The sequence below is a fragment of the Scatophagus argus genome, chromosome 3 (assembly GCF_020382885.2).
Source record: "Scatophagus argus isolate fScaArg1 chromosome 3, fScaArg1.pri, whole genome shotgun sequence".
Classification (NCBI taxonomy): domain Eukaryota; kingdom Metazoa; phylum Chordata; class Actinopteri; family Scatophagidae; genus Scatophagus; species Scatophagus argus.
Window position 1 is genome coordinate 11,441,220 of NC_058495.1, and position 27,873 is coordinate 11,469,092.

The following is a 27,873-nucleotide window of genomic DNA, read 5'->3' on the forward strand; positions in this document are numbered from 1 at the left end:
CTTATACATATATATTAGACAATCACTTAAAATTCATATTTTTGATGCTGATTCCGATGATCTGATTCAGCATTCTTTCTTGGCTACTTCATACTAACCCATAATAATCCACAACTAAACAAAACATATTCTCTTGTTGCCACCTGGTGGACAAGAGACTATGTTGCTGAGACCAGTTTCATATATGGCAGAATTCTACCTGCAGACTATAAAAACTGGTTCTTGCATCCGATTCTTTACAATAAAAAGACACAAAACATTTTTGAGGCAGAATGGTTAGTCCATATCTTTTTTTACTTCAAAATGTTTACATATTATAGCAATTTCGACCCATGAAAATGTAAAAAATTGAGTTTTAAAACAAATGTAAACGCGGCCAGTGTGACAGTATTATTAAAAAAAAAAAGAAAAAAAAAACAAGAAAAAAAAGAGAAATAAAAGAGAAAAAAGACCTGGACGCATTTCACAAATTCTACTTACAGGCCACACATAAAACATGGGCAAAATATTTGAATCTAAACAAGTTCTATACAACATTCATTGCTGAGGACGTCAAATAATTCTTTTAACTTCTCAGCTGTAGCCTTGAAATGCAATTTATATCATATCACTTCAAGTGTAGAAAACTGTGGCTTTACAATTACATTACATCCAAGGCAGATAAACAGTAAAGACAGTCAATGGGAGTTTAATGCCAAGGTGGCCAAGTACATCATATTAACAATTCACATATCAAAGAAGAGGATGTGTTCAGATGAGATCATTCAAGTTCCTTGAACCGTGCAAACATGGCTTTTCGTACTGCTTGTTTGTAGGTGGCGTGGTCCCAAACTACAGGCTCTTTCTTTTTCCTCTGCTTAAGAGAAGAGTGCAATGAAAGGTTTAATAAACTAACAACGAAGAGGACATAAAATTTAGCAGTGAAATAATGCTTCACACCTACCGGGACAGGTTCAGATCCTAAACCAGGTCTATCACTGACTTTATTTGACTCCCTGAAAGTAGAGAACAAATGGTTTAGGAAAAAATGTGTGTACTCAAGCTACTTAAATGCTTTGTTTCCAATTTCAATAACACAATCAGTTAAAGCACACATACCTGGAGCTCCCAGCCCAGGTATTATGATGCTGTGGCTGTTGGTGATGGTGTTTTCTCCTTTTCTGTTCTGGTGATTTGGAAGGTTCCCTGGCATTTAGCTGTGAAGGGCACATTCCATCTTTAGTCATCAAGTGACATACCCACCTCAGCACATCTTCTCTACCCCATTAATTTTAACTTACTTCTTTTTCCTGGTTCTCCAGTGCCTCAAGCTCCTTCTTTGACCTCTTGATCTTAAGGTGGATCTCCATATTTTGCTGTTGAGAGAGTACTTCAAATATTAGAGGCTATATTTAAAGGTCAGTGTCAACTACTGGTCATACAGAAGTTAGCAGCTAGTACTTTGTGCAGGTCGGAAAGCTGCTGGTGGCGGATCAGAGCGTCCTTGTTGGGAAACTGTCTCCTACACAGCAGGCAGGCCATCTTCTTCCAGTCTGTCAGCTTGCTGTCCTTGTCTTGAGACTGGCTGACCTGACTACTTTTAGTTGCCTCCTCCTTATCTTCTTCCACCTCTTCATCACTTCCGGCTGCATAGTCTGATGCAAGCAGACCCAAGGAGCCCATTGGACGCTGAGGAAGCAAACGAGACAATTGTGGATTGTCATCAATTCCTCAATTATGCAAAAATTGTATGCGTGCGAATATATGCATTTAAAAAAATAATAAATCCTACTTTATTCGCTTTATTTCATTTTTAAAATGCCACACTGAAGGAAGTAAAGGTGAATCAAGTGTGACCAGCAATTGACACCATGCAGCATGGAGTCTCACCTTTGACTTTTCATCTTTCTTAGGAGGCGCAAGGGGCTTCTTAAAAAGATCATCTGCACCTGAGATCTAAGAATGGAGATAAAGCACAGAGCCAAAAATAATTACAACATAATAAAGACCTTACAGATGCAGTACATTAATTGTTGAAATGAAAGTGCAGAATAGATGATTGTTGGAGGCGTGACCCTAACCTTCCTCTCAAAGATAGTGAAGCCAGCATCAGCTGACTTTGATTGCCTCTTGTCGTCATCCATTCCACCCCTCAGCACTGGTGATGCAGCGCGAACACTTTCCTTTTGACGATTCTGGATCTTTGCCCAGCGCTCCATATCTTTCATGATCTGCAAAAAGCCATACATTTCTTAACCATTTTCCCTCTGCACATCTGCAATTCACATTTTGTAGTCTGCTACTAAAGTACTACCTTGACAGCAGCAAGACTTTTCGGCTTCTCCTCTTTGTCTTTTTTAGCGGAGTCGTCGTCATCTTTCTTCTCGAGAGCTGCTGTAGAAGTCAGGGCAGACTCTGGAGCAGAGCTGGCCGCAGAAACAGGAGCTGGGGCTGGAGATGTTGTGGTGAGGGGAGGCACCGACGATGGCTTTTTCATTTCCAAAGGAGCATCAGCCGCTGGGTTGGCAAGAATGGCCTGGTCTTCAGCAGTCATGGTCCCAGCTTGGGTCTCAGCAGAGTTCCCTCCTGGAACTGGGATGTAGGTCTTTGAAGTGGGATCCCAGTACAGGTACTCCTGGGTTTGAGCATTGTAGAAATACTACACACAAAAATGGAACAAAAACCATTCATTCAAGACATATTTAAGGTTATGTGATAAGATCTTTTTATTATTATTATTATTTTTAAATAGCAGTGTGTCTCCCTGTCCTCATAGGCCAGAGAATATTCTAAATCTCTGCGTTGCCCTGTTTTCTCACCCTTGAGCTTGGGTCGTAGTACAACGTTGTCTCAGGATCATAGTAGAAGCCAGATGTGGCATCATACAAGTAGTTGGTCATGTCTGGAACCTCAGAGCCTGTAGGAATTAGAATAAATCGATAAGACATTTATAAAATCTTGAGTCCACAGCAACACATAAATGTTTCACAATCAAAGCTGAAGTAGATCAAAGTCTAAAAAGTCAGAAATTAGATTTAAGTGCAGAAATTGTGCAGGAATTTGTGACCATTTACTGTACTGCTGGGTAAAAAAAAATCACAACACTGAATTATACTGGAGTAGTTTACTACAATGTTGAAACTATGCAAACATGAGGATTAACACTTTTCTATGTTTCTATCTTACCAAAAAGGTAGGTCTGCGATCCGTCTGAGCCAACTGTCATCCCAGCTGATTCTGTTGGCACTTGGGGTCCACCAGCCTTGAACGAGGAATCCACAGCTGGAGTTTCACCATAGCCAACTCCCTGCAGGACATTAAAGGAGATATACACTTTACTTCTCTTGCCCAGCTTTGAGATAAGACAAATACAACTTTGCTTTTTGCTTTCTGACCTACCTGTCCAATACTTAGGTCTGTTGGAAGAGCAGGATTAGTGCTGCCAGTCATTAAGTCACCTGGGGACAGAAATAGTGAGACAACCTGAACCATTTTAATGTTGTACTGATGTACTGAGACACTTTTTCCCCCCTGTTCTGATCCAATTCTGATTACTCAATTTGGATCTTTGCCAATATCAAAGCTCTTTTTTCTTGATTATTGAGTATTTGATGACCTGAGATTGAGACTCAACAATCAACTATGTTTCTCGAAAATTGCTGACGTCTAGAAACATTCCAAACACAGCAAAAATAATGAGAAAATAAGAATATAACAGGCAGAGGGCACGGTCTGTGGTGTCTGAGCAGGTCTTACCTTGAACCCCAGCAGGGGCACCAGTGGGTGGTGGCAGAGGTTGCAAGTATTGTGGAGGCTGTGGGTACTGCTGGGGCTGAGATGTCAAAAATCACAGGTCATCTTAGAGCTCTCACCAACCTCTTCTGTCATATAATTTTGTAAATCAAGACAAGAGACCACAGCTTACCCCTATTACAGTGGCCTCAGGTGGATACCCAAGGATGGAACTATTTGATTTGTCAATGTCTCTCCTGAAACTGAAAAAGACAAAATATTCAGAAACATGATAGAACATTTCTTTGCTAGACATGGCTGATAACAAAATCCCTGCAAAATAATGGCTTACTTTTGGTTCTTGAGCGGTTTTGCCACCTCGGCATAAACTCTGACTCCATCAATATAAAGGGGTCTGGGTTTAGTGAGGAGCTCAACTAGACGGGTCACTTGCTGCAAAAGAAGACACAATGGGTAAGTAAGTACTGGAAAGTCATAAGGAAACACTGAACAAAAACAAACTCTGATATAATATTAATCAAAAGGAAACTGCATGCACATTTTTTATAAACACACCTCATGGGAGTCCATGTCAACAAAGCAGAAGCACTTGGCTCCTGGTTGTTTGGCCTTGACTAGACGAACATTTCTTTCATCCAGATATGCAAAGGGGTCCAAGGCTTTCAGGATAGTCTCTACTGTGGTGGTGGGCTTCACATTTTTTATTATCATGGCTGTAAAGTCACATAAGGAAAAAATGTTGTTTACCTGCCTTGGTTATGAATTACAATAGCACATGAGCAAATATGTCAATGGATTGTAGGGTTTACGACAAGATTTAGAGAAAACAATAGGCCTGTGGTACAAATTAAGTTCAGGTATTAGCCAGGACATTGTGAACTTAACAACCACGATCATGCTAAGTGGTTTAAGCAAAGGTGGTTATCAACTAGTTCAGTCAACTCAGAAGTTTCCAATCTCACCATTCACATAAAAAAGGGTGGTGTTTGCATCATACGTCCTATCACAAACATGGACAGTCCACTGGCTGCATATTTTACTAATAAAAAGCAAAAGAAAAATTCTACACAAAAAAAAGAAGTTAAACACATAATCAAGGCTAAAAGCAATATAATTCAAAGCAGCAATTTCACACCTTGTAAGTACAACAGACACAAGGTGCTTTGTGAGATAATGTGGGTATACAAAAGCAAAGCTATAGCTTGCAGCCAAAAGGAGACTCTTGTATGAGTGCTAATATTATTTTCCAACTAACTGATCAGTCGGTGGCTTACATGCATTTGTCTGTTATCGTAAACATAACCTCCAGAGCAGATTAGTTATGCAGCATTAGTAACCATAGCAGTGAACCAACATTGTAACCCTGAAAACCCAGGGCAACCCTGAAGCTATCTTGCTAACCCCAAATCCTTCATTATACAGGCCCATGAGAACTTAGGTCAACATACTTTTGCTGTCTTTGAAGACGGAGTCAGATTGCTGTGAACTGTGATGAGGATGGATGCGGCTGCCCCAAGACTCTGTCTGCTGCTCGGTTTCTTGCTGTTGGCGCTGCTCATCCACCTGCTGCTGCCAGGCCTCTGGAGTCAGGTCAGAACTACGCTGCCATTGGCTTTGGGACAACGGCTCTGTAGAGCCTTTGGATTCTGACCCATTCAGGCTGGTCTTCGATTCTTCCAAAGGTTCACCAGGTCTGGGCAACTGGGGCTCCTGAAGTTGTGGTACTTTGTGATCTGAGTCCTAATTCAGAGACAGGAATACTTTTAATTACTTTTAAAGAGTGGTAAACAAGATGAGAAAGTGATACTCTCCATAGTGAATGAAAACCAAACATTTTAAAATAGGTGCAGGGCCTTTTTTATTGTAAGATAGGAGCCATTACTAATAAGCCTTCCTCTTCTCTGTACCACCATCTTATCACCTTGTACCTCTATTTTCTGTTACTGCAATTAAACCATGCAGTGTATAATCCATGGGTTTTATTGTGAACATCTGCCAAGAACTGTTTACGTTTGTTACCGTATTTCCTGGACTATAGAACGCACCTGAGTATAAGCTCAACCCACCAAATTAAAAAATAAATATTTGTACACATATAGGCCGCACATACGTTTTCAAGTCCAGGCCATCTGCTTTTATTACCTCTGAAAGCTTTTGTCGTCTTTTTGCATTGCGTCAGTTCTTCACGCTGCCGTCTCCAACGTCTCACCATTGATTCATTTATGCCAAGCTTACATGCAGCAGCTCTATTTCCTTCTTGGACAGCCAGTTCGATTGCTTTTAACTTAAAAGCTGCATCATATGCATTTTTTTTTAGTGTTTTCCATGAACGGTATGTGCATGACACGCAAAATGACTGTTAAAAGTTACACTTAAAACTAGCGTCTTTCTCTTCGCATCACTGGGCCATTAGCCCGTAAAAATCTATAGATTAGCCGCATCGTTGTTTAGGCCGCAGAGTTGAAGGCGTGGGAAAAAAGTAGCGGCTTATAGTCCGGAAAATGCGGTAGTTTGTTTAGAAGAATCAATGATTAATACAGGTATTTTTTTATGAAAGAGAGAAAGTCATAGAACAGAATAGTTTTAATTGTATGTCTATGTTTTGGTACTGAATTAATACCATGTAAATGTTGCTACCTTTACCAGGAGATGTTAATTTGTTTTTGTAGTGCCTTTATTCATGACCCAGCATTATTCAAACCCAAGCTTTTGTTTGAGAATTTATAGTCAACTACAGAAAAATCAATAAATCATTTTCTGTCACTGCACTCACATGAACACTTCTTTCATAGTCGTCTGGCTGGATGTACTTCATAGATGTTGTTCTAGTGCCAACCTTTAGCGACCCCTGAAAGAAGAACAGAAATGATAAATGAGCAACATGCAACATAGATGGGTTGTATCTTCAATAAAACCAATGAGACCCAACATGCACTGTGGCAGGTTTAGCCCTCCTCTTCACTGCTGAGGATAAAATGGGCAAACAAACCTATGGTAGTGTGCCAAGCCAAGATCGAGGATCGTGCTTCAAACAGGCCATTTTTCCCCATGCTAAGCTAAATAGTTTAAAGCAAACTACAAATTAGGGCTGCGACTAACAATTATTTTCAATATTGACTCATCTTCAGATTATTAACAGATTTAAAAAAAATTATGCTGCATGATCATTTGGTCCAGAAAATGTCAGGAACAACTGAAAAGGGCCCGTCACAATTTAACTACCACACGACACAAACAAAAGCAGCAAATCCTTACAACTTAAAAGCTGTAACCAGACAATTTCTGGCATTTTGATTAAAACAGTCAACTGATTATCCACAACACAATCCAACAGAAAACAGAACTTCATAGTGCAAAATGAAAATCAGACTCTTAGTATGTAAGGTACACAAACCTGACTATGCGATCGCAAGCGACCCATTTTCAAGACCAGACTTAGTATCTCAATAGTGTGAGAATTGAGCTGTTTCAAAGCACACGGCACATCCTGATGTACTTTGTAAATGGTTACCATTGTGTTTAACATCCATAATTGCGATGTAAGTTGTGCATCTCAAAGATGTACTTCAATAGCAGTTAATTCCAGAGACTCCTTCATTTAGACAAAACAGACATAATCATCCATTAAGTCTGTCCTGTACCACTCATGATAGCTTCCAAGTAGCTGTTTGAATGCTTGGTGATATTAAAATTACTGACAACTACCAGCATCATCTAGTTTTTATCCTGACCTATCAGAAGGACATTGGCCAAAAATTAAATGAAAGCTGTGGCAACCAAATGCTTCATATTTAGAAATGGTAGAGGCATACAAACTGCTACACACATCAACAATTCAACAAATCCCAACTACCCCAAAGCTAGAGCATTGTTTTACAGACATGACCAAAGCACATCTGTGACAGACTTCATTGCATCAAGATGTGAACAAACTGTTCAAGGTAATTCAAAGAGTAGAAATTCTAGTGCCCAAAATGCACTGATGATGAGTTCAAGAGAATATCACCAAGATGATATGTGCCCTTCAGGAAAGTCAAAGATAAAGGAAGATGTCTTGAACTGGTGAAAGAATATTTCCACAGAAGGACTGCCACAGAACCCTTAAGATGACAAGACTACAGCCACACAAGCGGCTTTGTGAACCAGTAATACTCATGGAAAAGAAAAAGAAAACCAAAGTCATAAATAGTGACTGTATAACAAGACAAACCAAAGTATTAGACAAATTTGGACTCCAACAGGGATCACTACAGTGAGTCAGCAGCAAAATGCACAACATTTCACTCTGAACCCCAAATTCAACCTCATGGTGGTGCTAGAAGAAAGGGGAAATCACCAAAATCATTAGGATTCATCCTAATGGAAACCACTGATATCGGCATCAAAATTTTGTGCTAATCCATCAAGAAGATGCAGAGATACTTATGACCTACTGGTTGCTTGAGATGACACAAAAGTGCAAAAAACAAAATCTGTCCAATATATGTTGCAACATTTCACTTCAAGACAAAAACGTCAACCTCTTTGTGCCACTAGAGGGAAAATCAGAGGATTACCAAAGCCAGTCTGATTCATCCTCTGGGGACAATAATTATCTGTACAACAGTTGCTCAGTTTAATCAGTCTTCACCAAATTAGTAGGCCAACTGACTGGTAGACCAACTGACAACATCATCCACAGAGCCACACTGCTTATAAAAAAATCAAAACAAAAAAAAACAGAAGCAATGTATAGCTATAAATGGCTGAGAAAATTATACCAATGGTGATGACTAAAATCCAATAGCTGCCCTAAAATTGCTATCTTTTTCTAGGGTTAAAAAAAACCAAAACAAAGTTACTTCTAATCTCAAAATGATAATTCTCTTTTGGAAAGTCAACTGAGAAAGTGAGTACTGCATGTGAACAGTCAAAACTATAACCGCAGGGTTCTCAATAACGAAAGATGAGTTCAAACAGACTTGCGCCTTGTATAAATCGTTTCAATTAGTCCAGTCCAGCTGCACAGCAGGGGCACCAAGCCAAAGGGCGTCAGCAAAACACAGGGTTATCTGGTTGAAAAATAGGTTGAACCTGGCTCAACTTTTGTTAGACCAGTGTGATATCCTCCAGCAAGGGGCTGTGTTGACCAATAGATTCGATACACATTCCTGGTAAATTTGAACTCCAGATATCGCCTGTACCGACACAAAAACACACCACAAACCAGCCCCTTTGAACTGTTTTAAACTCGGGACTGCTCTTGAGTTTGAATTTTGGCTAAGATATTGGTAAAGAAAGTGTTTAAAACTGTGGTTTCTTTGACAGCAGAAAGTTCTCTGGAAGTCATGGCAAGCGAAGAAGAAACCAATATTTTTTTTTTTAAGACATGAAGACTTAAAAGTGTGATCCTTCAGTTTTCTTCCTTACACTGGCTGAATCACAACAAAGGAAACCTAAGTGTTTAAGTGACAATCCCAAGGAGAGATTGAAATTGGAAAATTTAGGACAAGTAGGGCAAGTAAACACAGGGAGGGAAACCTATTATGTGCATATACTCTGCTGAAAATTTTTCCTAAATATTTTAAGTGCCAAACAAGTGATCTGTGGTATTATGGTTTTGTGGGTAAGAACTTGTAAAATTAGGATGAACTGTTTAGGTTTATAATATTAGCATCTAAAAATGTCCACAATTGATATTTCCTTAAGAAACTACATTGACTAAAAGTAATGGCAATCCCTTCCCAGGTTCTGTCCCTCCCCCATCTACTAAGTGCCCTCTCAACCCCTCATAATCCTGACAGGAGAGATGGCCTTCGTAGAGTGACGAGGATGGGCCACCTTGTTGGACTCCATGAAGTGGACTGCATCCTCGAGGTTTAAAAACTCCACATAGGCCGTATCGTAGCTGTAACCTGGGGATAGCATTTAAAATACAGATGGGTTTTTGTTAGTCAATGCCAGTAATGACAGTCACCCAGTAAAACATAAAGACAGCAGTTCGTGAATAAATCGAGATTAGTGTGAGCGAATTTTTACACCATTACTGACACACATACCTTTTCAGGAAAACATATTGCTTATGCTTTTTTCTATGCATTCTTGTTATGACTGACGTCATATCAGACCTTACCAGGAAAGGCTTCAATAAAGCCAGGCCTTAAAAAGATATCCAAAAACAGTGGCAGTGAACAACTGTGCAGTGTGCAACATGGACACAGAAAAATTCACTATTTGAGCAGAAAAAAATTTCAAAAGGGGCCTCATATTCCTTTTAGTGATGAACACTTTGATGTATTTGCGCAAAATTAATGGTCTTTTTGCCATAATCTTCACAAAAAGGCCTGGCGTCATCTACGGTGATCCACTGTGAAACTTTCACTCTAAACCAGATGTTTAGATCAGCAGGATCAACAAAGAACTAACAAGGCAGTCTCCCTTTCAGATTTGTTGACATTGTTTTTTCAATTTCAGTAAATGTAAATTGCCCTTGACACATTCAGTGACTTGTCATAGATCTTTTGTGACAGACACTGAATATTGCTCTCCACAGCTCTTCATATTGAATCCTAAAGATGTAATTGTTGACAATGACTCTTCATCCTCAGGTGTGAAAAAGAATGGCATAACAGAAGCCCTCCTTTCCTAATGGAGCTCACACAGACCACCAACAACAAAAGCAACCAAGAACGTAAAAAAAAGAAAGAATGCGAAGTTTCGAATGTCGTAAAAGCGAAATGTCGAGGGACATGTTAGCGATCAACTGCCCCAGTTTCACAGAGAAACTTAATTCTTACCGGGCACAACGTTTTTGATTTTCATCCCCTGCATTGCCACACCATCACGATCTACAAAGGCACCAAGAATCTGCAAATGAAAATATAAAAATGAGTGCGCTATACCATGAGTGTCAATGCAACCATTAGAAACAAAGCTTGGCAGGCATAAATATTAATGCGCAATGCTGCTTTTTTGTTTGTTTATTACCTGCTCCATTGTGGCAGTCTTTGGAATACCAGTTATGGATATTGTGTTGGAAACTTTGTCCTCCACTGATGCACTCCTGTAATCTTGATCCTTTCAAAAAAAAATTTATTACAATTCTGGTTATGAAACATAAAAACATTATAACACTAAATGCAAATGTATTGTATAAACAAATACAAATCACAAAAAAATAAACATACCTGAGAACCTGACTCACTAAATTTTGAAGGTGTGATTGGTTTAGACTCTTTGAGGAGCTTCTCTGGTGCTTCAAGTGCCTCACTTTTGTAATCGAAAGCCCTCCCAGATCCTGTTCTGTAATCTATGTCCCTGTAGTCTTGGTCTTTCGGTTGTACAGTGCTGCTGCTTTGGTAATCGCGTTCAACCCCCATCTTACCTCTGGCAGGGCCTTGATTGTGTGGGAGGTCTTTCAACCCTTTAAAACAATCACTTTGCACCTGAATCTCATGTGGGGGCTGAAGCTTCTCTTTGTGGTAAGGAGGTCTTTCATCAGGATTTGGTTTATTCTGATTAGGCTTTGAGTCCCTTTCTCCGAGCCAAAGTTTGTTCTCATTTTCTCTCCCAAGAGGGCCAGTAAGGGGTCTTATTTCTGGGAGGGGACAGTCTTGTGGAACTTTGCTGCCAATTGATGGTAGCTCCATAGTAGGAAAGTTGTCACCACGAGGAAAGCCAACATCTTTACCTGGGAATTCCACAGATTGCCTATTCCTTTCCTGAAATGGTGGTGGATCTCTAACATTCATGTCTCTGCCAAAACCTACAGGGAAGTTGGGTTCAGGTACACCGCCCATACTTTTACCCATGTTCAAGAAAGGGTTCTTGTCCTTTTGACGGTTCTTCCACTCCTCTGCAAGAGTCATCTCTTCACCACTTCGATAATCCATAAGGGGACTGCCACTTGAATCTGGATAATCTCTTTCTCTGCGTGTGTCTTCTGCACCCATAAACTCTGATCTCCGAGGGCCAGCAACATCTGGAGTTATGTCCGATCTTGCCCTGTCCACTGAAGAGACATCACTGTTTCCAAACCTTAATGGAGATCGATCCCTAGCTCTGAATTCAGTAGGCGGTCCAAGACGATTTCTGAAATCTGTATCGGAATCAAATCCTCCTCTTGGATTGAAAGGGGGTCCTCCTCTTCTGTCAGTGTCCATCATTCTCCTTTCACGTGGAGGTAAGTCCATATCACAGCGATTAGTGTCACCAATGCCCATTGGGGGTCTGTTCCGCATGTCCCTAAATCCATCATTTTGTTCCATTCTGTTCAAGGGGAACCCCCCTCTCCTTCCATCAGTATTGGGATTGTTGAACTGTGGCATGTCGTAACGAAATGACTCTCTGTCTCTCATGTTCATAAATCTGCTGCTTGGTTCCAGTGGTGGCATGCCCCTCCCTCCCATATCTACTGAATTCCTGCCTGGTCCCGGGAAACCAGAAGAATTAATCAGTTTCTGTCTGATGGCAGTTTCATACTGCCTTCTAAGACTGAAGTCTGTATCTTCTCCAGGTCCAAAAAAATCTCTGTTTGGCTCTCTACCTCGCATATCACATGGGTCCATATCACGCCCCCTCATGGGTGGTCCATCCATCCTCCTCATGTCCATAGGTGGCAGATCTTGGGGTCTTTGGCCCATATGACCCATAGGACCCATGGGACCCATGTTCATCCCATCTCTACCTCGATAATCAGGCATGGGACGATCTCTGCCGCCAAACATTTCTCCACGATGATCACCACTGAAATATACAATTACATATTAGGCTACTGAATTGTTTGATATGTCAATAACCAAACAACAAAGTTTACAATGAAATCACAGAGAGAGGAAAAATAAATTCATTTTCAAAACTGCGCAGCCAATCAAAATGCAGAGATACAGAAAAGGCAGGGAACTGTAGACTGGGGTTGGGTAGGTCTGTGGTTTTGCCAGTCTGGTCCAGTTATGTATTAAGATGCAGCTAGTCCCAGGTATGTTGATGCTCTGTGGACCTACTACAGCCACACCACCACACGACAAAACTACTTCCTCTTTCCTGTCATAATGTAAATATGCAAGCTAACAGAGTTCAAGTGTCGATGAGTATATGTTCATGTGAACCTTACTGACATAACATTTCAAACACAGGTAAGCACTTCCTCAGGTAAACATGACTGGATGAACATCAGGAAATGGCAAAATATCACAGCATTATCTCCTAATCAACCTTAATGAGTTATCTGATATGAGCCATTTTCAAAAAGATAAGAGCTCAATTTAATCTCATTCTCTTCATGCTGAAACTGGAATATAGGACATCTATAGTGGAATAATCCAAGTGTAAGGATACTGTAACATTATAATATTAACTATTATGTACATGCATGCTATTTAGTGATTTATTTGGCATCTAAAGGTAAAATTCAATATATCATTTAGGTCCAGTGTTTGACTTGATATCAAACTGGTTTGAAAATTTTTACACCTCCCCAACCCCACCTAGCAATTTGATCATGAATACAGACACTCAATTCTTCAAAACAGTATTATAAAATTAGATATCATAATACTAGATTTGAACCATATTGTCCACCTACAGAAAACAGCACTGTTTGACTGGAGAAGTTTGAATACTACCTGGTACTGGGTTATTTCCATGGACATCTCAAAAAGGTATATATAGTGTGGATATCATGCTCTACTTAGTTAAAGTTTGTTTTATAACTGAATGATGCTTGTTTACCGAAAGGGTGGTCCTCCCCGTGGTCCTTGCCCTGGCCCCGGTCCATTCCACATTGTAAGTCAGTATCTTATCTGGAAGTGAAATAAAGGCTTGCATCATTTTATGTAGGAAAATGAATGCACCACTTTTAAGTTGACAATGACAGGTCATAATATAACTGATCAGAAATAGACTTTTACAATACAACACAAAATAAGAGTGATTAGAAATCTTGAAGCGCACGGCCGTATAGAAGTGATTGTTAATATCTTGACGACTGTGTTATTTAGGTGCTGCCGTGACGATACTTAAAAAATGGCTGCATAGGTTTAACCACGGTCAAGCAGCATTGGGTGGCGTGATTGCTGACGGTGGCCCACAAAAGTCTGGCCGGCTAATAGCTATTACTAGGCCTTCATCAAATCTGCGCCACATAATAAACAAGTAACGTAACGACTATACTGGAACAAAAACAATTCAGCAATTCAATGTTACGTCTGCATTGCGATGGTAAGGATAACGTGATTAACATAGCAAACTAAAGACCATTAAGACAAATGTTACACCTTAGTAAAAGACCATTCATAGGGTGACGATATGGGAGCTAACTTGGCTAACACTAATATTACAGATCCGATTTTTTTGGGGGGGTGTAGCTTGCAATTGGTCAGCATCCTCTGAAACACAGGGCACTTAAATGACAAAATATTTCATTAATATACTCATAGATATTATTTCTTCAAAACCCACCTCGCTTGCTTATTCCTCGATTTCAGTATTGATACTGCAGGGGATTGTTACCCAGGCCGTCGATGGCTTCTGCGGGTGATGACAAATGGAGACTCTTCTTCTTCTGTTGCTGCAAGAGTGGGGCGAAGCTAATTCTTCTTCGTTGTATTCCTCGCATGTATGCAAGACGTAGATGCTGTGGGGGGAAATGCTGCCACACAGCGGTTATTCAATCCAACCGCTGTCATATTGCTTTTTGACGCAGGGATTAATTAAAAAAAAAATCACAGATAACCTGCCATGTTTTGTTCTGCTAAAAGATTACTGTGAAAAAAAAATTATATATATATATATATATATATATATATATATATATATATATATATATATATATTATATTAGGTTTTTTTTGTTTTTGTTTTTTTTACATTGTTTTGATTGTAAATATTCAGATCTCTTCAAATGTCTCATGTATTATTCATTCTCAAGATGATCAAGATTGTTTGTATTTTCTGTTGGATGAACATGAAATGGAAGTTGGTGGTTTGTCAGTGAGGAACAAAGTGTCACAGTTTCAGCAATATTAGTATTGCTCATTTTATTCACACCATAAGCTTTGTAGCAACCCATTAGCTCAGCTAAATGTTGCTAAATACACATGTAAATTAAAAAAATACAATGCAAATATACGTAGTGGAACAGTGTATGGACTCAGTTATAAACTCTGAAGTTTACTAATAACAAGTGACAACACAACAACGACAGCTCAAACATCACTGCATGTACAATGTTCTAAATTTAATTTTCTATGTTTTAATTGAAGTGTGAAGAGGACAAAACACATCAATACAGCAGCATCAAACTAAACAGCATTGCAAAGGAAAACAGCTAAAACATTTTAAAATAAATAAGTAAGCCATTAAAATGAAGTTGTTTCTTCTGAAACATTTCAGTACATTACTGCAACAAATATTAAGGCACTTAAACTTAAAAATATGCTTTCTTGCTGCCATAAAAATGTAAGTTGACTGTAAGATATCTAGTCTGGGCATTAAATTCAATCCACTAATTGACTGTATGTATTTCATTGTTTCTAACAACTTGTAAGAATATTTTAAAGACATCAGATTGTCATGAAAAGTTCAGCATTGCTAAGTTTAAAACTATGCTAATAAATTTATGCATGTATTTTAAGATCTCGATGTGATCGATTTGCCAAATCAACTCATAATCTTAAGTCACAAGACATGAACTCAGGGTTGTACATTCTGAAGCAGAAAACTAGCAATTTGTTGAAACAGACAAATACATCTATATACAATGAACTGATGAATTAAGATGAGCTGATTTCACTAAATTACACTTAGAGCTTTTAAAGTTTTCTGGGAAAAGGACAACAGAAGAGCTACTTTGCAACTACCTTTAAAGGGACTTGTACACAAAGGAACAAGGGAGAGTGGAGAACACTACTCAATAGACCACTCAGTACAGGAGGCAAAAATAATGAAATGCATGGCGTGAAATAATTCTGCAAACTGGGGGAAAGTCGAACAGCATAGACATGGTATCATCATGCCAAATTTATTGGCTCTACTGCACATGTGCTTCTTAGTTGGCAAGGGTCCTCTACTTTTATTTATTTGAACCCTAGTCTTCCTTCCTTTGTGGCAACATTTGGGGAACATCACCGTTGCACCGTGTCTGTGGCTGCTCTTCCTGTCTGGCTGCACTGGGCAGGGAGAGTGCAGAGATGGCGGCAGTCTGTGTGTCGGGAGCCTTTTCGCCGAGAGCAGCTTTAATGGTGGCAGCAACACTGTCGTTGCCACTAGCTGGAGAAGTGCCGCTGGGTGCGTTGGGATCAGCTGCAGCACCCGCAGCACCTACAGCGAGGCCAGAGGCCCCTGAATCGCCCTGCTCAGATGCTCGAAGTCTCTTCATGAGGGTGGTCACTCTAACAGCTTTCTGCGAGTGACAGAAAGATATGGGGAGTTCAGAAGGAAGTGATAGCACACGATAAATTGATCCTGACACGTATTCTGAAGAATGACTGAAACGTGCACATCAATGATATTTCAATAAAAATGTGAAGCTGCAGAAACATTGTCTGGTCAGCTGGCAGGCCATCCTCTGCTTTGATTGCCGTAGTTTATAGTTTATAGCAGTGAATACATTATGTATATTAAATTCTATTTACCGTAGTTCAAAATGGTGGTTACACTATGAAAAAAAGAATACAATAATACACTGCAATAGAGTCGTCCTGGTTGGAATCTTGGGTCATGACTGTGAACATAATTACCATTTTATCGGACACGAATAATAATTCATGATATATGAATAAAAATGTGTTCATACATGAGATATATGAGGAAGTTATACCTTCCACTTGGCTTTGGCAAAGTTCTTTTCTATTTGTGCACAAACGCCATCTTTTATGTTCTTGTCTGAGGCAGCATTTCCAGAAATCCTGAGAGAAGGAACAAGACAACTCTTTTTTTTTTTTCTAGCCGGTTATGACATTTGCAGTAGCTGTAAACAAAGTTCATAACTTGAGTTTATGGTGTGACCATTCATGTTTGATTAACTTTATTGTTTTTTACCATTCATGGGCAATGGCTTCCTGTGCAGTCAATCGCTGATCTTGGTCCACTTCCATCAAAGATGCCACTAAGTTTTTGGCTGTACAACAGAGAAAATTCAGACTTTAATCCATAACTTGCAAGATACGATTACAATGAAATAAATTTCTTAAAACTGATTATATCTTACCAGAATCAGAAATGTCATCCCAATATGGTGAATCAAACTCATAGTCCCCTGACAAAATCTTAAGGAAAAGGTTCTTATCACGATTATCAGAGTCATCTTCATCGACATCATCATAGAGAGGAGGGTTTCCAGACAAACTATTGAGTTGGCAAAATAAGAGCATCATAGAACAACATGCTTTTTGATAAAGACACCTAAATACACTTTAGAAAATTAGTGTAGCATATTTGCGAGCACCTTACTAGGCACTTACAGTATATACATGATGACACCGATGGCCCAGCAGTCCACAGGTCTTCCATATCTCTGCCTCCCGACCACCTCAGGAGCTGAAAGCAAAAAACAGCTTTAACTAATGAATGTTTGCTTTTATTATCGTTTTAAAATTATTTATTACTTTATTTTATTTATCTGTGCTTTCATGTCACTTACCAAGATATTCCGGAGTCCCACACGGGTCCTTAATGAGTCCATATTCCAGTTTTGCCAGCTGGAAGTCGCTGATAACAATTTTGGAGTGCTTCAAACGATTATAGTACACCAAGTTTTCCAGCTGTCAGAGAAAACAAATAAAGGTTTATCAAGCTGGAAAGCATTGACATGGAGCTGTCATTCATGCATATCTCGTTTAGACCTGTGATAAAATTCTGTTATTCTTCACTAGGTGTCAGCAGTGCAATATACCTTAAGATTTCTGTGGACAATTTTCAGAGAGTGCAGGTAAGATACAGCCTCCAACACCTGTCTCATAACATTGCTGGTGTCCCTCTCAGAGTAGTATCCTTGATCTAAGATCCAGTCAAACACCTCCCTGCCTGTAGCGCTGAGGAAACGGAACATCCAAATCAAAAGCATGCTACTTGTTGTTGACAAAAATCCCCAAAATATTGTCACATATTGAATTTTGTGAAGTACAGTGCACACTATTCTCTGCCAGCATTTTCTCTCAAGTGCCTCCAATAATACTCACAGCTCCAGAAAAAGGAAGTACTCTTTCTTAGTTTCAAAAGCATCAACCAGCTGGAGGATATTGTGATGTTTTACCCTTTGAAATGCAGGAGAAATGGGGAAGAGAGAAATGGGAGGAATGCAAGTTGGTTAAAATGAGTGAAAATCAGAGTCAATAAATAGCACTACAGCCTTATGCCAAACATTCAGGACAGTTAAGTTAAAATTGATAATTGAAGACTACACCAGATATTTTCACATTTTTTTTAATGCTTAATGATCATCACTGCCTTACTTATAATTTACTTAATTCTGAGCCATGGATGTTATTTACTACTATTGTTTCATTTGCTCGAGAATCTGTTGGCCTTTATTATGCATAGTTCTTGGTGAAAATGTGACTAAATTGCAGTAGCAATTAAATCCCAAGAAATGACTATACCTACTAATTTGCTATTATGGCACCTCAGTCTCTTTTGTTGTAATGAAACAAAGACTGGTGATACAAATCTACAGAAAAAAAACAAAACCAAAAATATGTTTGTTTGTTACTTTATACTTTCACTTCACAGTACTGTCTGTGGCACTCAGACCCAAACCCATTTGTCCTTATGGAGAACATAAATTAAAAAGGGGTAACAAACTACTTTAATTTAAGAAAAAAACAAAATAAAAACAAGGCTCAGTAATTTCCTCAAACAGAGGGATGCTAGAGTTTTTAGCATATGTGGGGTCTGCAGCAGAGTGGTGTATGTGGCATTGACTTAAAATATACTTCCGTGTCTCTGTTCATGGGAGCAAAGAAACATTTGACAACAGCAACAGCACAGCTCATTGACGTGTTTTTAGTAGTTTTGGATTAAAGTGGTGGCACAGAGGAATAAGGTATTTCGAGGTTTGGCTACGATCAATTTATTGTTGGTCTTTTCATCAGATATCCTTCAAGGAACACAGACAGATCATTTTCAGAAAAAGAAAGTTGAAACAAGAAACAAATCATGGCTAAGTTAACTAGCTACAAACATGGATTTATTTTACACTAAAATCTGCATGTGCCTACCAGACCTTTACTAAGTGCACTCTTTCTGTGTATTGCTCAGTGAATGTACAAATTGACAAATTTTCAGGAACTAATCTTTGGCTCAAACTGAAGAAAGAATTTCGCTGATTACTTGTGATTACACCTCATCTCACTGCCAGGATATCACCTCAGACATGCAGGCTCTAAAAAGGAGTTTAAACTTACATCTTTAAGATCATGATCTCATTCTTGGCTGCTTTCCTCACTTTCCTTCCATCCTTTTTGTGGAACTTTTTACAAGTGTACATTTTCAAGGTGTTCCTATCCTTTGCCCGGAATATCTCACAAAACTCCTCTCTGTTGAGGAGAGACAGAATATACATCACATTTTGAAAAAAAAAAAACTTCTTAAAAGTTATTATGCACTTATCAACATTACAAGATGAATGTAGTACTCACGATTTAACAATTTGTCCGAGGTCATATTTGTCAGTCACCTCTGTGGGACTGTTGTAATCCTTCTTCTGCCCGAGTGTTAGACAACCAAATGGCATGGCAGCTCGTGCCCTAGCCAGGGAATGTCCTGTCACAACACAACCTGTCAACGACACACAGCGTGTTAGATTTATCCCAATAGTACATCATCATGATGACAGACCTGCAGCTGAGCACAAAGCGGATCTGAACACAGGTGAAAAACTCTCACTGTGGTCTCATTACTGTGAATGCATTGTTATAATAAGCTCTTTCATTCGTGACAGTAAATGAGAAGGAAGAAATTGTTGCTCACGATGGCACTTAACAAAAAAAAAAAAGTAAAAGCAGTAAATCAATGCAAATATGTATGGGGCCAGTTAGTGCACAAGCTTATTTCTCTCTCAGAAATGTGTTTAGTCAAAGAGAGTTTAGTCTGAGAATTGGTAAGCATAATTGAGCTCGTGGGAGCAAATTATTTCAAATTACCCCAAGAGCAAAGTAACATAAAAATAAAATTTTCCAATAACATAATCTTCTCCTCAGTGAACACTCATTCCACTCTGCAGTGAGTCAGATCCGTATTGCAGCAGCAATAGCAGCAGCAGCAGCAGCAGTGGCAGTGTTATTCATCTGTCTGCTTTTTACTGTGAAGAATATTCACATGAACTTGACCCTGTGCTGTTGCTGTAACTTTGTCTCCTCTTTTTATATTTTGAAAGACTCTCGAAAGATGAGGAAGTTTTTAACTTGCCAGCTACAGTGGAACAGTTTTGTGTTTTACAAAGATGATTTCTGCTTTAGCAAGCCAGTGAAAGATGATGTTGCTCACAGTTATTATGATGTGCTGACTATACTTCAGACTGCAGTATTCACACTCACTGAGGTATACCTTCACCAGGGCTACAGTTTGGAGTCCCCAGTTAATATCAGCAGTCAGCGATATGAAGATATGAAGATCTTCTACATGAAATTTCAGATGTTGTTTAGCATGTGATTTGGTTTAAATCTCTTGAGAACCTTGATGGACAGAGGAACAGACTGGGATGTGTGTTTTGGCTTAACCAGTGAATTGGAGAGAGAGCCGCTCACTGATTTACAACATTACGATGGACAATACAACCAGAGATATTAGCATAAAGAGACAGATACCATAATGTTAATGCTATGTCAAATATTTGTAACGGTCTACAAAGGTATAGTATATCCTAGTATATGTTGTCACATTGTCCAACAATACTTAATTACAACTTAAGTAAATTCAGAGTGCTCACTTTGCTGACTGAGTTCATAGAAATTTCACAATAAGATAAAGCATTGCATGCAATAATACATTCCAAACTGTAGGCAACAAAAAACTCAACAAACTAAGTTCACTCACGAGAAGTCTTTATGATGTTTCTATGCCAATTTCACAGCCCTAAGAAATAAATAAATAAATACATAAATAAATAACATAATTTTTTATCATTGCTATGAAAGCTGGAGAACTTCTACGTACAAAGGGGGATCAAAAACTGACCGATTTGCTGTTTTTCTGATGGAGCTCAAGTAACAATTGTCTTGATGTTCAATGTTGATGTTCAAAACACAAATGAACCATCATTTGTGTTTTTAATGAACTGTCTTCTTTAACTTTAAGACATGTGGACTCTTTTGTTGTAAATGAGGGTGACTTGAATCGCTGCAGCTGCACAGCAGAGTACTAGACAGGTCCACCACTAGCAGTGAAACATTACCAGTGAAATAGAAAGCTTGCATGGAAGACAGACCCAGTTTTTTGGCAGGCCTTACAGTAAAAATGGCAGCCAGTACAGAAGAGTGGGAGTACAGAAATTCTGAGTGAGGTGCTGTCTGGAACCTCAGTCAAGACCCTATCAGAAGCAGAGAGTTCTCTCGACAGCATCCAGTAGTATCTGTACAACAAAGAGAGGCCTTATAAATATAAAATACGAATTTGAAGAGTGCACATTAAGTCGATGATCTTTTAATGTGCTCCATTACTGTTAATTACTTACAAGCAGTCTCATGCATAAGATCTTATGTTTCTATTATATTGTGAATCAAGAGAGAGCCCCTTAGTTGAAGGCAGCAAACTGCATATAAAGTGTGCAATTGTCCACAAGGGGACTTGATACTCTATGATCCGGCCTCTGCAGAGATCTGCTGTTGAGCTGATGTAAAAAGTGTTACCTTATGTAAATTACTTGGTTATAATGACTAAAAAGAGTCTTTTTCCACCGATGTTCCTTGTTTACGCCTCTTTATTGATACTGATTAAATGGAGTATATCTATCTTTGATTCTTATAGTGCAGGGAGAAAAATGATCAGTGAAGTTCTTGATTCATCTGGATGCACACCTAAACATTAACAGGATACTGAAGTAGCTGTGCTCCAGAGCTGCGAGTCATATTATTTTTTAATGTCCTGCAGACAGTTTGCATGACGTTTTCGGTATTAAAACAGTTTAGTTTCAAACTTTTTCATTGGCATTGGTTATTCATTAATAGACATGATCACAGCAGCTTAAACTTGTTTGTATTAATGTGAGAAATTTACCCTTAACGAACTGAAAAACACTAATATTTATTGGTTCCAATATGAAGTGCTGAAGCAAAATGACAACAACACTGAGCCTAACAGCTCTTTTATGCAACTTAAGCTTGGTTTTCAAGGACAGGCATGTCACACATTGACATGAACGCTGTGTTAAATAATCCTCTGCCAGAAGAATTACACAAGCGAAACAAGATGCATACATTTTTGAAATTACTGGTGGAGAAATCTGGTACAAGACTGTCCACGTGTTTACATATGTAAGTACATTTCCTTTAAAAGAAACGTTCATGTCAGCTATATCAAGATCTCATACCTGTCCCTGATATTGTCTAAACTTCACAGACTGATCGTCCCTGCAGCCAATGCTGTGACAACCAAAGTCATTTGAGCTATACGAGGAAGGTTCCCCACTACATTCTGTATCTGTGGAATTTAAAAAGTTGTTTTTTTATATTTGTCAATAAAAAGCACAAGATGGTTAAATTATGTTTTAAGAGAACATACTATTGATTTTTTTTATATTAAGTGTATACATTTGGTCACATATTTAAAAATTGAAACTGTGAGGTGTCGCAGTTAACTTGGATCCTATGATTTAAATGTAATGTAATCATCAGGACTAAACAGAAGTGATGTGCTGCCTTTGCTAGCCCGAATTACCAGTGTTTCTAACTCACTGTTACTTTGTAGTAAAAACTAAACCACTCAGGCACTGAGCCAGACTTGCTTTGATCTTGTTAAAGTGCATTTGGAGTAGCCAGAGGGACAAAGTGTCTTCTATTCATCCATTACTTTTAATGTTTAAGCTCATCCCAGACGTTTTTACCTTATTTTTTCCAGAAGTATGCACAAGTAAAGAACATGCTTCCCAGGGGTGAGTAAAGAGGGTCGGACAATGCCAACGACAAACGACTCAAACAAAGAGCTCATCTCTTACTGTGGAACTGCAGCCCAAACAGTGATGTATTTCTGTTGACCATTTTCCTGATCAACATGCAGTACACAAAAGAATTTCTGTCTGTCCTTTATAGGAGGGCTGTCAGTATGGAGTATGATGAGCATTTGGGAGATATGCTCCAGCTAAATCACATCCTCTGCATGATGCATGAACAATACCCACTCACCATTTGCGTTTTTTTCTGACTCTCACCTTCATTCATTTCTTTTCATAAGACATGCCTCCGTCCTGTGTCATGATGTTCATTCAGAAGCACAGATGATGCACACAAGAGCAAAGACTCCTCCTTATTTCCTTTTAGTCAGGTCTAAACTCATGGTCACTTCATATTATTTGCAAAACCAAGCTTCTTAGCCTCTTAAATAAGCCTTTTTCATCACATTTTGGTGGTCCCTGTCTCTCAGAGTAACCACACCACTAACCACTGCAAAAAGACAAACAATACTGAGCATGACCAGTACAGTACAGAGGCTGATGTGAGACCATTTAGTGCACTCATTTGACCACAAAACGAATCACAGATCGCTGCACCTGTTCTTGGAAGCTTGACTTGACATTACTACAGTGCACCCAACACTAACCAGTAAGTATGATAAGTCAGGCAGACTTTTGTGCGTACTTGTTTTTCCCCTTTCAAAGCAAGATAAAAGGCTGTTCTACTTCACCAGAAGAAGAAAAAGATAGAAGGCACTTGACTATTGCTGAATCAGGGGTCTTTTATCTTCGCCTTTTGAAAGATCTGAATGAAGTGTTCTTCATTAATGGGAATGTAAATGCTGTTTCAAATTCAGACTGTTGCAGAGCTTGGCACTGAGCAAAGTTAATTGCGGACACCTCTGGGAGATAATGACAAAGGCGGAGCTGTTGCTTTTGCTAAACAGATTTTAAATTTCTACCCAATTAATTTTTCATCAGTATGAAGTAGGTAAAGGCAAAGCCTCATTAATTTAGTTTATTTGATTTTTAAATAATAATGACCATTGTATAAACTATAAGACTTAGAGTCATGTTGCAAATGAACAACTTTGTTTTATTTTATGACTTGCTGGCATGATTTACATTTAATTAAGAAAAAAAATAATTTGTTATTATGAGAGCAACAGTCAATAAGCAGAAATTCAGGCGTATAGCTCTTTGTCTCTTTGTTTTGTTTTGTTTTAATTTTTTACTTTTTACATGCAGTTCATGCTATAGTAAAAGTTAACAAAGTTATTGCCAAAAATGACTGCATAATGTTAGGTTTACACAGTAAATGATAACTTTTGATATTTGGACTGAAATAAGTGAGAACATGTGATTTACTGGTATAGTGCCTGATATAATACTCTTATATTATTTTATTATTTGATATTTATTACTATTATTATTTTTTTATGTGAATAGAACATGTGTGTAGGATTGTGTGCACCTATGTACTAGAGTGTGTGTGAGTATGCTAACATTGTTCTCTTAGGTGTGCACGGCAAGTCTGGTTGTACTTTCTCTGGGTGTAATGACAATGAAGCGTTCTGATCCTGACAGAAATGTGACATGATTGATGTAATAATAAAGTACAGGTATTGAAAGGACATATTAGGATCATAAAGAAACAAATCATCCCATCTTATCATGCTCCTCCTGTCTACTGGAAAACAAATCACACAAAACCATGACAAGTCTCAGCCACAATCCTAATCTCCTGCATCTTCAACTTGCACATGCAAAACTAATCTTGAAAATAACACTAAATGACATAACAAAGGCATTGTAATTAGAGGTAAAATTTGCAACCACTTGTTGGATAATTACACTGCCGGGCCAAAGGGAATTTTTCAAAGGTGAAATATGTTTAAAATATATCAGACACTGATTGTGCTTTTTCGCTTTGTGTTTTGTTACAATGAAGGGGACCCAATATTTTTTTCTATTCTGCATCAATAAGAACTTGTTGATTTGTTCATTTTCTTGCACATGTTAACGTGAAAAGTTGTTTCTTTTTCTTTTTATTACCTTAGAATAATTTTACATTCATACTGAAAGGATTTGTACTATTATCCCTTAATATTTCATATTTGTTTTATGTATATTTCATTTTTAAACATTTTCTTGTAAATATTTTATATTAATGTTATCCTATTGTGCTTTGCTTTTTTTCATTTGGGTGGCATTTAATGACAACCTATTGAGATGTTTATTTTAACTTTTACATTTTAAAAATCCTAGTTTAGACATATGCGACCTGAATATGCCATTTGAATCCAAATGTTTAATGATTAAATTCATGTTCAACATACTGAAGTGTGGTGTCACTGAAATAATAGATGTATCTCCATTTGTGTTTGCTGATGTTATGTTTTTAAGTTTCCACAATTCAGTGACAAATTGAGATGAAGCTTCCCAACGTGGCCCAGCCGGACTGTTTTTACCTTTAAAACAACATACTTGATATGCCTGCTGAGTCTTGCTGACCAGCTCAGATGAAAATTGGATGATGTGTATTGGTTTTCACTGAAGTGGCTGCTCATTTTTATGGATATTGTTTATTGTTTTGCGTGTGTATGTAGGAGGATATTTAAAATGCAACGACTCAAATTTCTCAAGCATCTTCTGAACGCAGCTTGGGGAACGCTGGGAACAAAGAACCACACAGTCCATCTCAAATAAAATTTCCTGTTTGATAACCGAATGAAGATTGAAGAAAAGCTGTGCTTTTTATATTAGCTGGATTTGGTGGTGATTTGGTCTTTGAGTTTCTTTGATGAACTAATCATTTTGTTCTGATTGTTATTATGTCAGCGTCACGTCAGACGATGGCAGCGGGCCAGAGAGAGCCGTGGATTTGGCCGCAGCAGAGCCTCTTCAAAGGGAAAAGCTCGGTGACAGGGGGCAGATGGTGCTGATGATGTTTGAGCCAAATTTTAAAGCCTGTAATGCTTCATTTACGGTCTAAATGTCGCTCTTGCAGGCTGTGAACACAAAGGATACACTTACACTTTCAATATTCAAGGACATCATACCATATACCTGAACAGAAGCAGAGAAATGTGCTTGTCTTTGTCAAAGTCCAGAGAGAGGAAGAAAAATTTGATGAATATGAATCAGGTCTCGTTTGTGTTTGGCTCTGCAGTGTTTTGAGTCCACCATTCATCTCTTCTTCGGGCATCACTGACCAGTTTCTTCTGATGTTGTTTTGTTGCCATGGTCACCAAGTGCTACAGTATGTGCCATGGTACTGTGTGCACAGAACAGCTCTGCGTACTCATTGACATTACAGCTTAAGACCACTGCCACTTCATGTCTCCGAAAGTCCAAGAATATTCACAACAATAACAACAAATTATTGTATTTTTGTTTATTTTATCATGTCCATCTGAAGACAGTGTGCACCCCAGTCATCTGACAGATACTTTAACTTAATTGACCGTAGCTGAATGGCCAATGACACACACCTTGGCTCAGTTAACACATTCAGTTCGGTGTGAATTGTGCTCTATTCAGAGAGGCCTTTTCAAAAATTCTATTCAGTGATGAATCTTTCACTATTTGTCAGAATGAGGCATCAAGGCTGAGCAAAAGAGAAAAAACACACCTGTAAAAGATGAAGGTGTGTGGCAGTATTTCTGGACAGCATGGTACATGCAGTAGCATACTGTCTATCAAGGGCTCTGTCTCAGTTTAACATTTTTAACCATTTTTCTTAATAAAAATTACATTTTGTTTAATCTTTAAATGTCAGCCAATCATAAGTAAGCCATGAATTTTTCCCATAGTGTTATCTTAATTCTCTAAAATCACTCCAAAGAGGTTTCTGCTCATGGTGTTCAACACAAGAGCCCTTCTCACGCCACCGCCACAAGCCTATTGCTTCCTGCGTCAAACCAACTGGCCAGGCAGCAAGGCTTCCCGAACTTTTTGTTCCCAGTGTACCTGTACATTGATGAAATGAAACCTGCACAACACTTGAAACCTCTGCAGATCACACCCGTGTGTGTGTGTGTGTGTGTGTGTGTGTGTGTGTGTGTGTGTGTGTGTGGACCTTCCGCTTCAGAGCTTTATTCAGTCGAGGACAGACGACTTCACTATCCTATCAGAGCACTTGCCCTCCTTCTGGGGTGTATGAAGTGGTGGCTTAGCATGGGAAAAGTAAGTGGGCATTGCAATCACAGGCTCTTTGGGTGTGAAATGATGACAAACAATGACAAGGAGGCAGGGACACCGCGAGACTGTGAGACTGTGAAAATGTGAACTCAAGAGGTGCTGCAGTCTGAGTGCATCAGAAGCATGCCTTATGTAAAGAACTGAGGCGCAGTTTGAGCAAGTCTGTATGAACTGAAAAGCACTCAGATTGTGATTTAACTTGTTGAATGAGCAGAATTATGTGTGAACTTTAACAGCAAAACAGGTTTCACCGATTACAGCGTGGAAATTTACTGACAGCCGCTCTGCTTAAGCAGCATTGACAGTTTAAATAGACAGCATTTGCGCATCACCCAGCTTAGACTGATGTTTCGGCTGAACATGGAAACTATACTGCAGGTTTCTTAAATCACGCGAGCACGTCGGAAAATGTCTTATATTTTAATGCCATAAAAATGTTTTGTTGCCGCAAAAGTTTTCGAAATCAATCATGCGTCCTAGGTTTAGCATGAGAGGCGGCTCAGACGACAGACACTGCATGAACAAACCTCAAATCAATGATCATCACTCTTCACTTCTGGCGTCTATAGCAGCACTGCTTTGCGATCTTATCCCGGTCAGACAAAGAATACGCCAACTACGCTCACTTACCTTCAGTGAAGTGAATGGCAATAATCAATAATCCAATCCTCTGTCTAATATTTTAGTATTTTTCCTGGCGCCGCTTCACTTTTTCCTTCCTCTGGTTTTTACAGCCGCTGTGCTATAAGAAGGAATTCAGATCCTCGAGCATTTCCAACAAGTCAGCTTGTTCACGGGAGTATTACGTGAACGTGTGATGGTAACAGCGGGCTATGATGCAGGAGGGAGGGGAGGTGT

At 38.8% G+C, this 27,873-nt stretch overlaps 2 protein-coding genes across 3 annotated transcripts; both read right to left on the reverse strand.

Moving 5' to 3' along the window:
• Nucleotides 1-259: 259 nt before the first annotated feature.
• LOC124056248 (RNA-binding protein 6) lies at nt 260-14,304 on the reverse strand. 2 transcript variants are annotated; one of them, XM_046383478.1, is made up of 23 exons: nt 14,170-14,304; nt 13,441-13,511; nt 10,899-12,456; nt 10,699-10,788; nt 10,509-10,578; nt 9,553-9,626; nt 6,506-6,580; nt 5,181-5,472; nt 4,288-4,445; nt 4,064-4,164; nt 3,905-3,974; nt 3,736-3,811; nt 3,379-3,437; nt 3,166-3,286; nt 2,799-2,896; nt 2,294-2,638; nt 2,061-2,210; nt 1,870-1,935; nt 1,441-1,668; nt 1,281-1,355; nt 1,099-1,196; nt 944-995; nt 260-856 (listed from the first exon to the last, which is right to left on the reverse strand). In XM_046383478.1, exons 2-23 carry the CDS (start codon nt 13,491-13,493, stop codon nt 761-763), a joined length of 4,005 nt encoding a protein of 1,334 aa, XP_046239434.1. In that variant the 5' UTR covers nt 13,494-13,511; nt 14,170-14,304; the 3' UTR covers nt 260-760. The 2 variants fall into 2 exon arrangements, with proteins under 2 accessions (XP_046239434.1, XP_046239435.1); XM_046383479.1 differs by having other exon boundaries at nt 260-853; nt 14,170-14,283.
• Nucleotides 14,305-14,742: 438 nt separating this feature from the next.
• Nucleotides 14,743-27,830, reverse strand: LOC124056249 (caM kinase-like vesicle-associated protein). The gene is made up of 11 exons (XM_046383480.1): nt 27,646-27,830; nt 19,346-19,484; nt 19,112-19,243; nt 17,888-17,962; nt 17,602-17,740; nt 17,350-17,470; nt 17,171-17,246; nt 16,918-17,054; nt 16,749-16,827; nt 16,528-16,615; nt 14,743-16,110 (listed from the first exon to the last, which is right to left on the reverse strand). The coding sequence occupies exons 2-11, from the start codon at nt 19,438-19,440 to the stop codon at nt 15,796-15,798; spliced, it is 1,257 nt and encodes a 418-aa protein (XP_046239436.1). The 5' UTR covers nt 19,441-19,484; nt 27,646-27,830; the 3' UTR covers nt 14,743-15,795.
• Nucleotides 27,831-27,873: the final 43 nt, after the last annotated feature.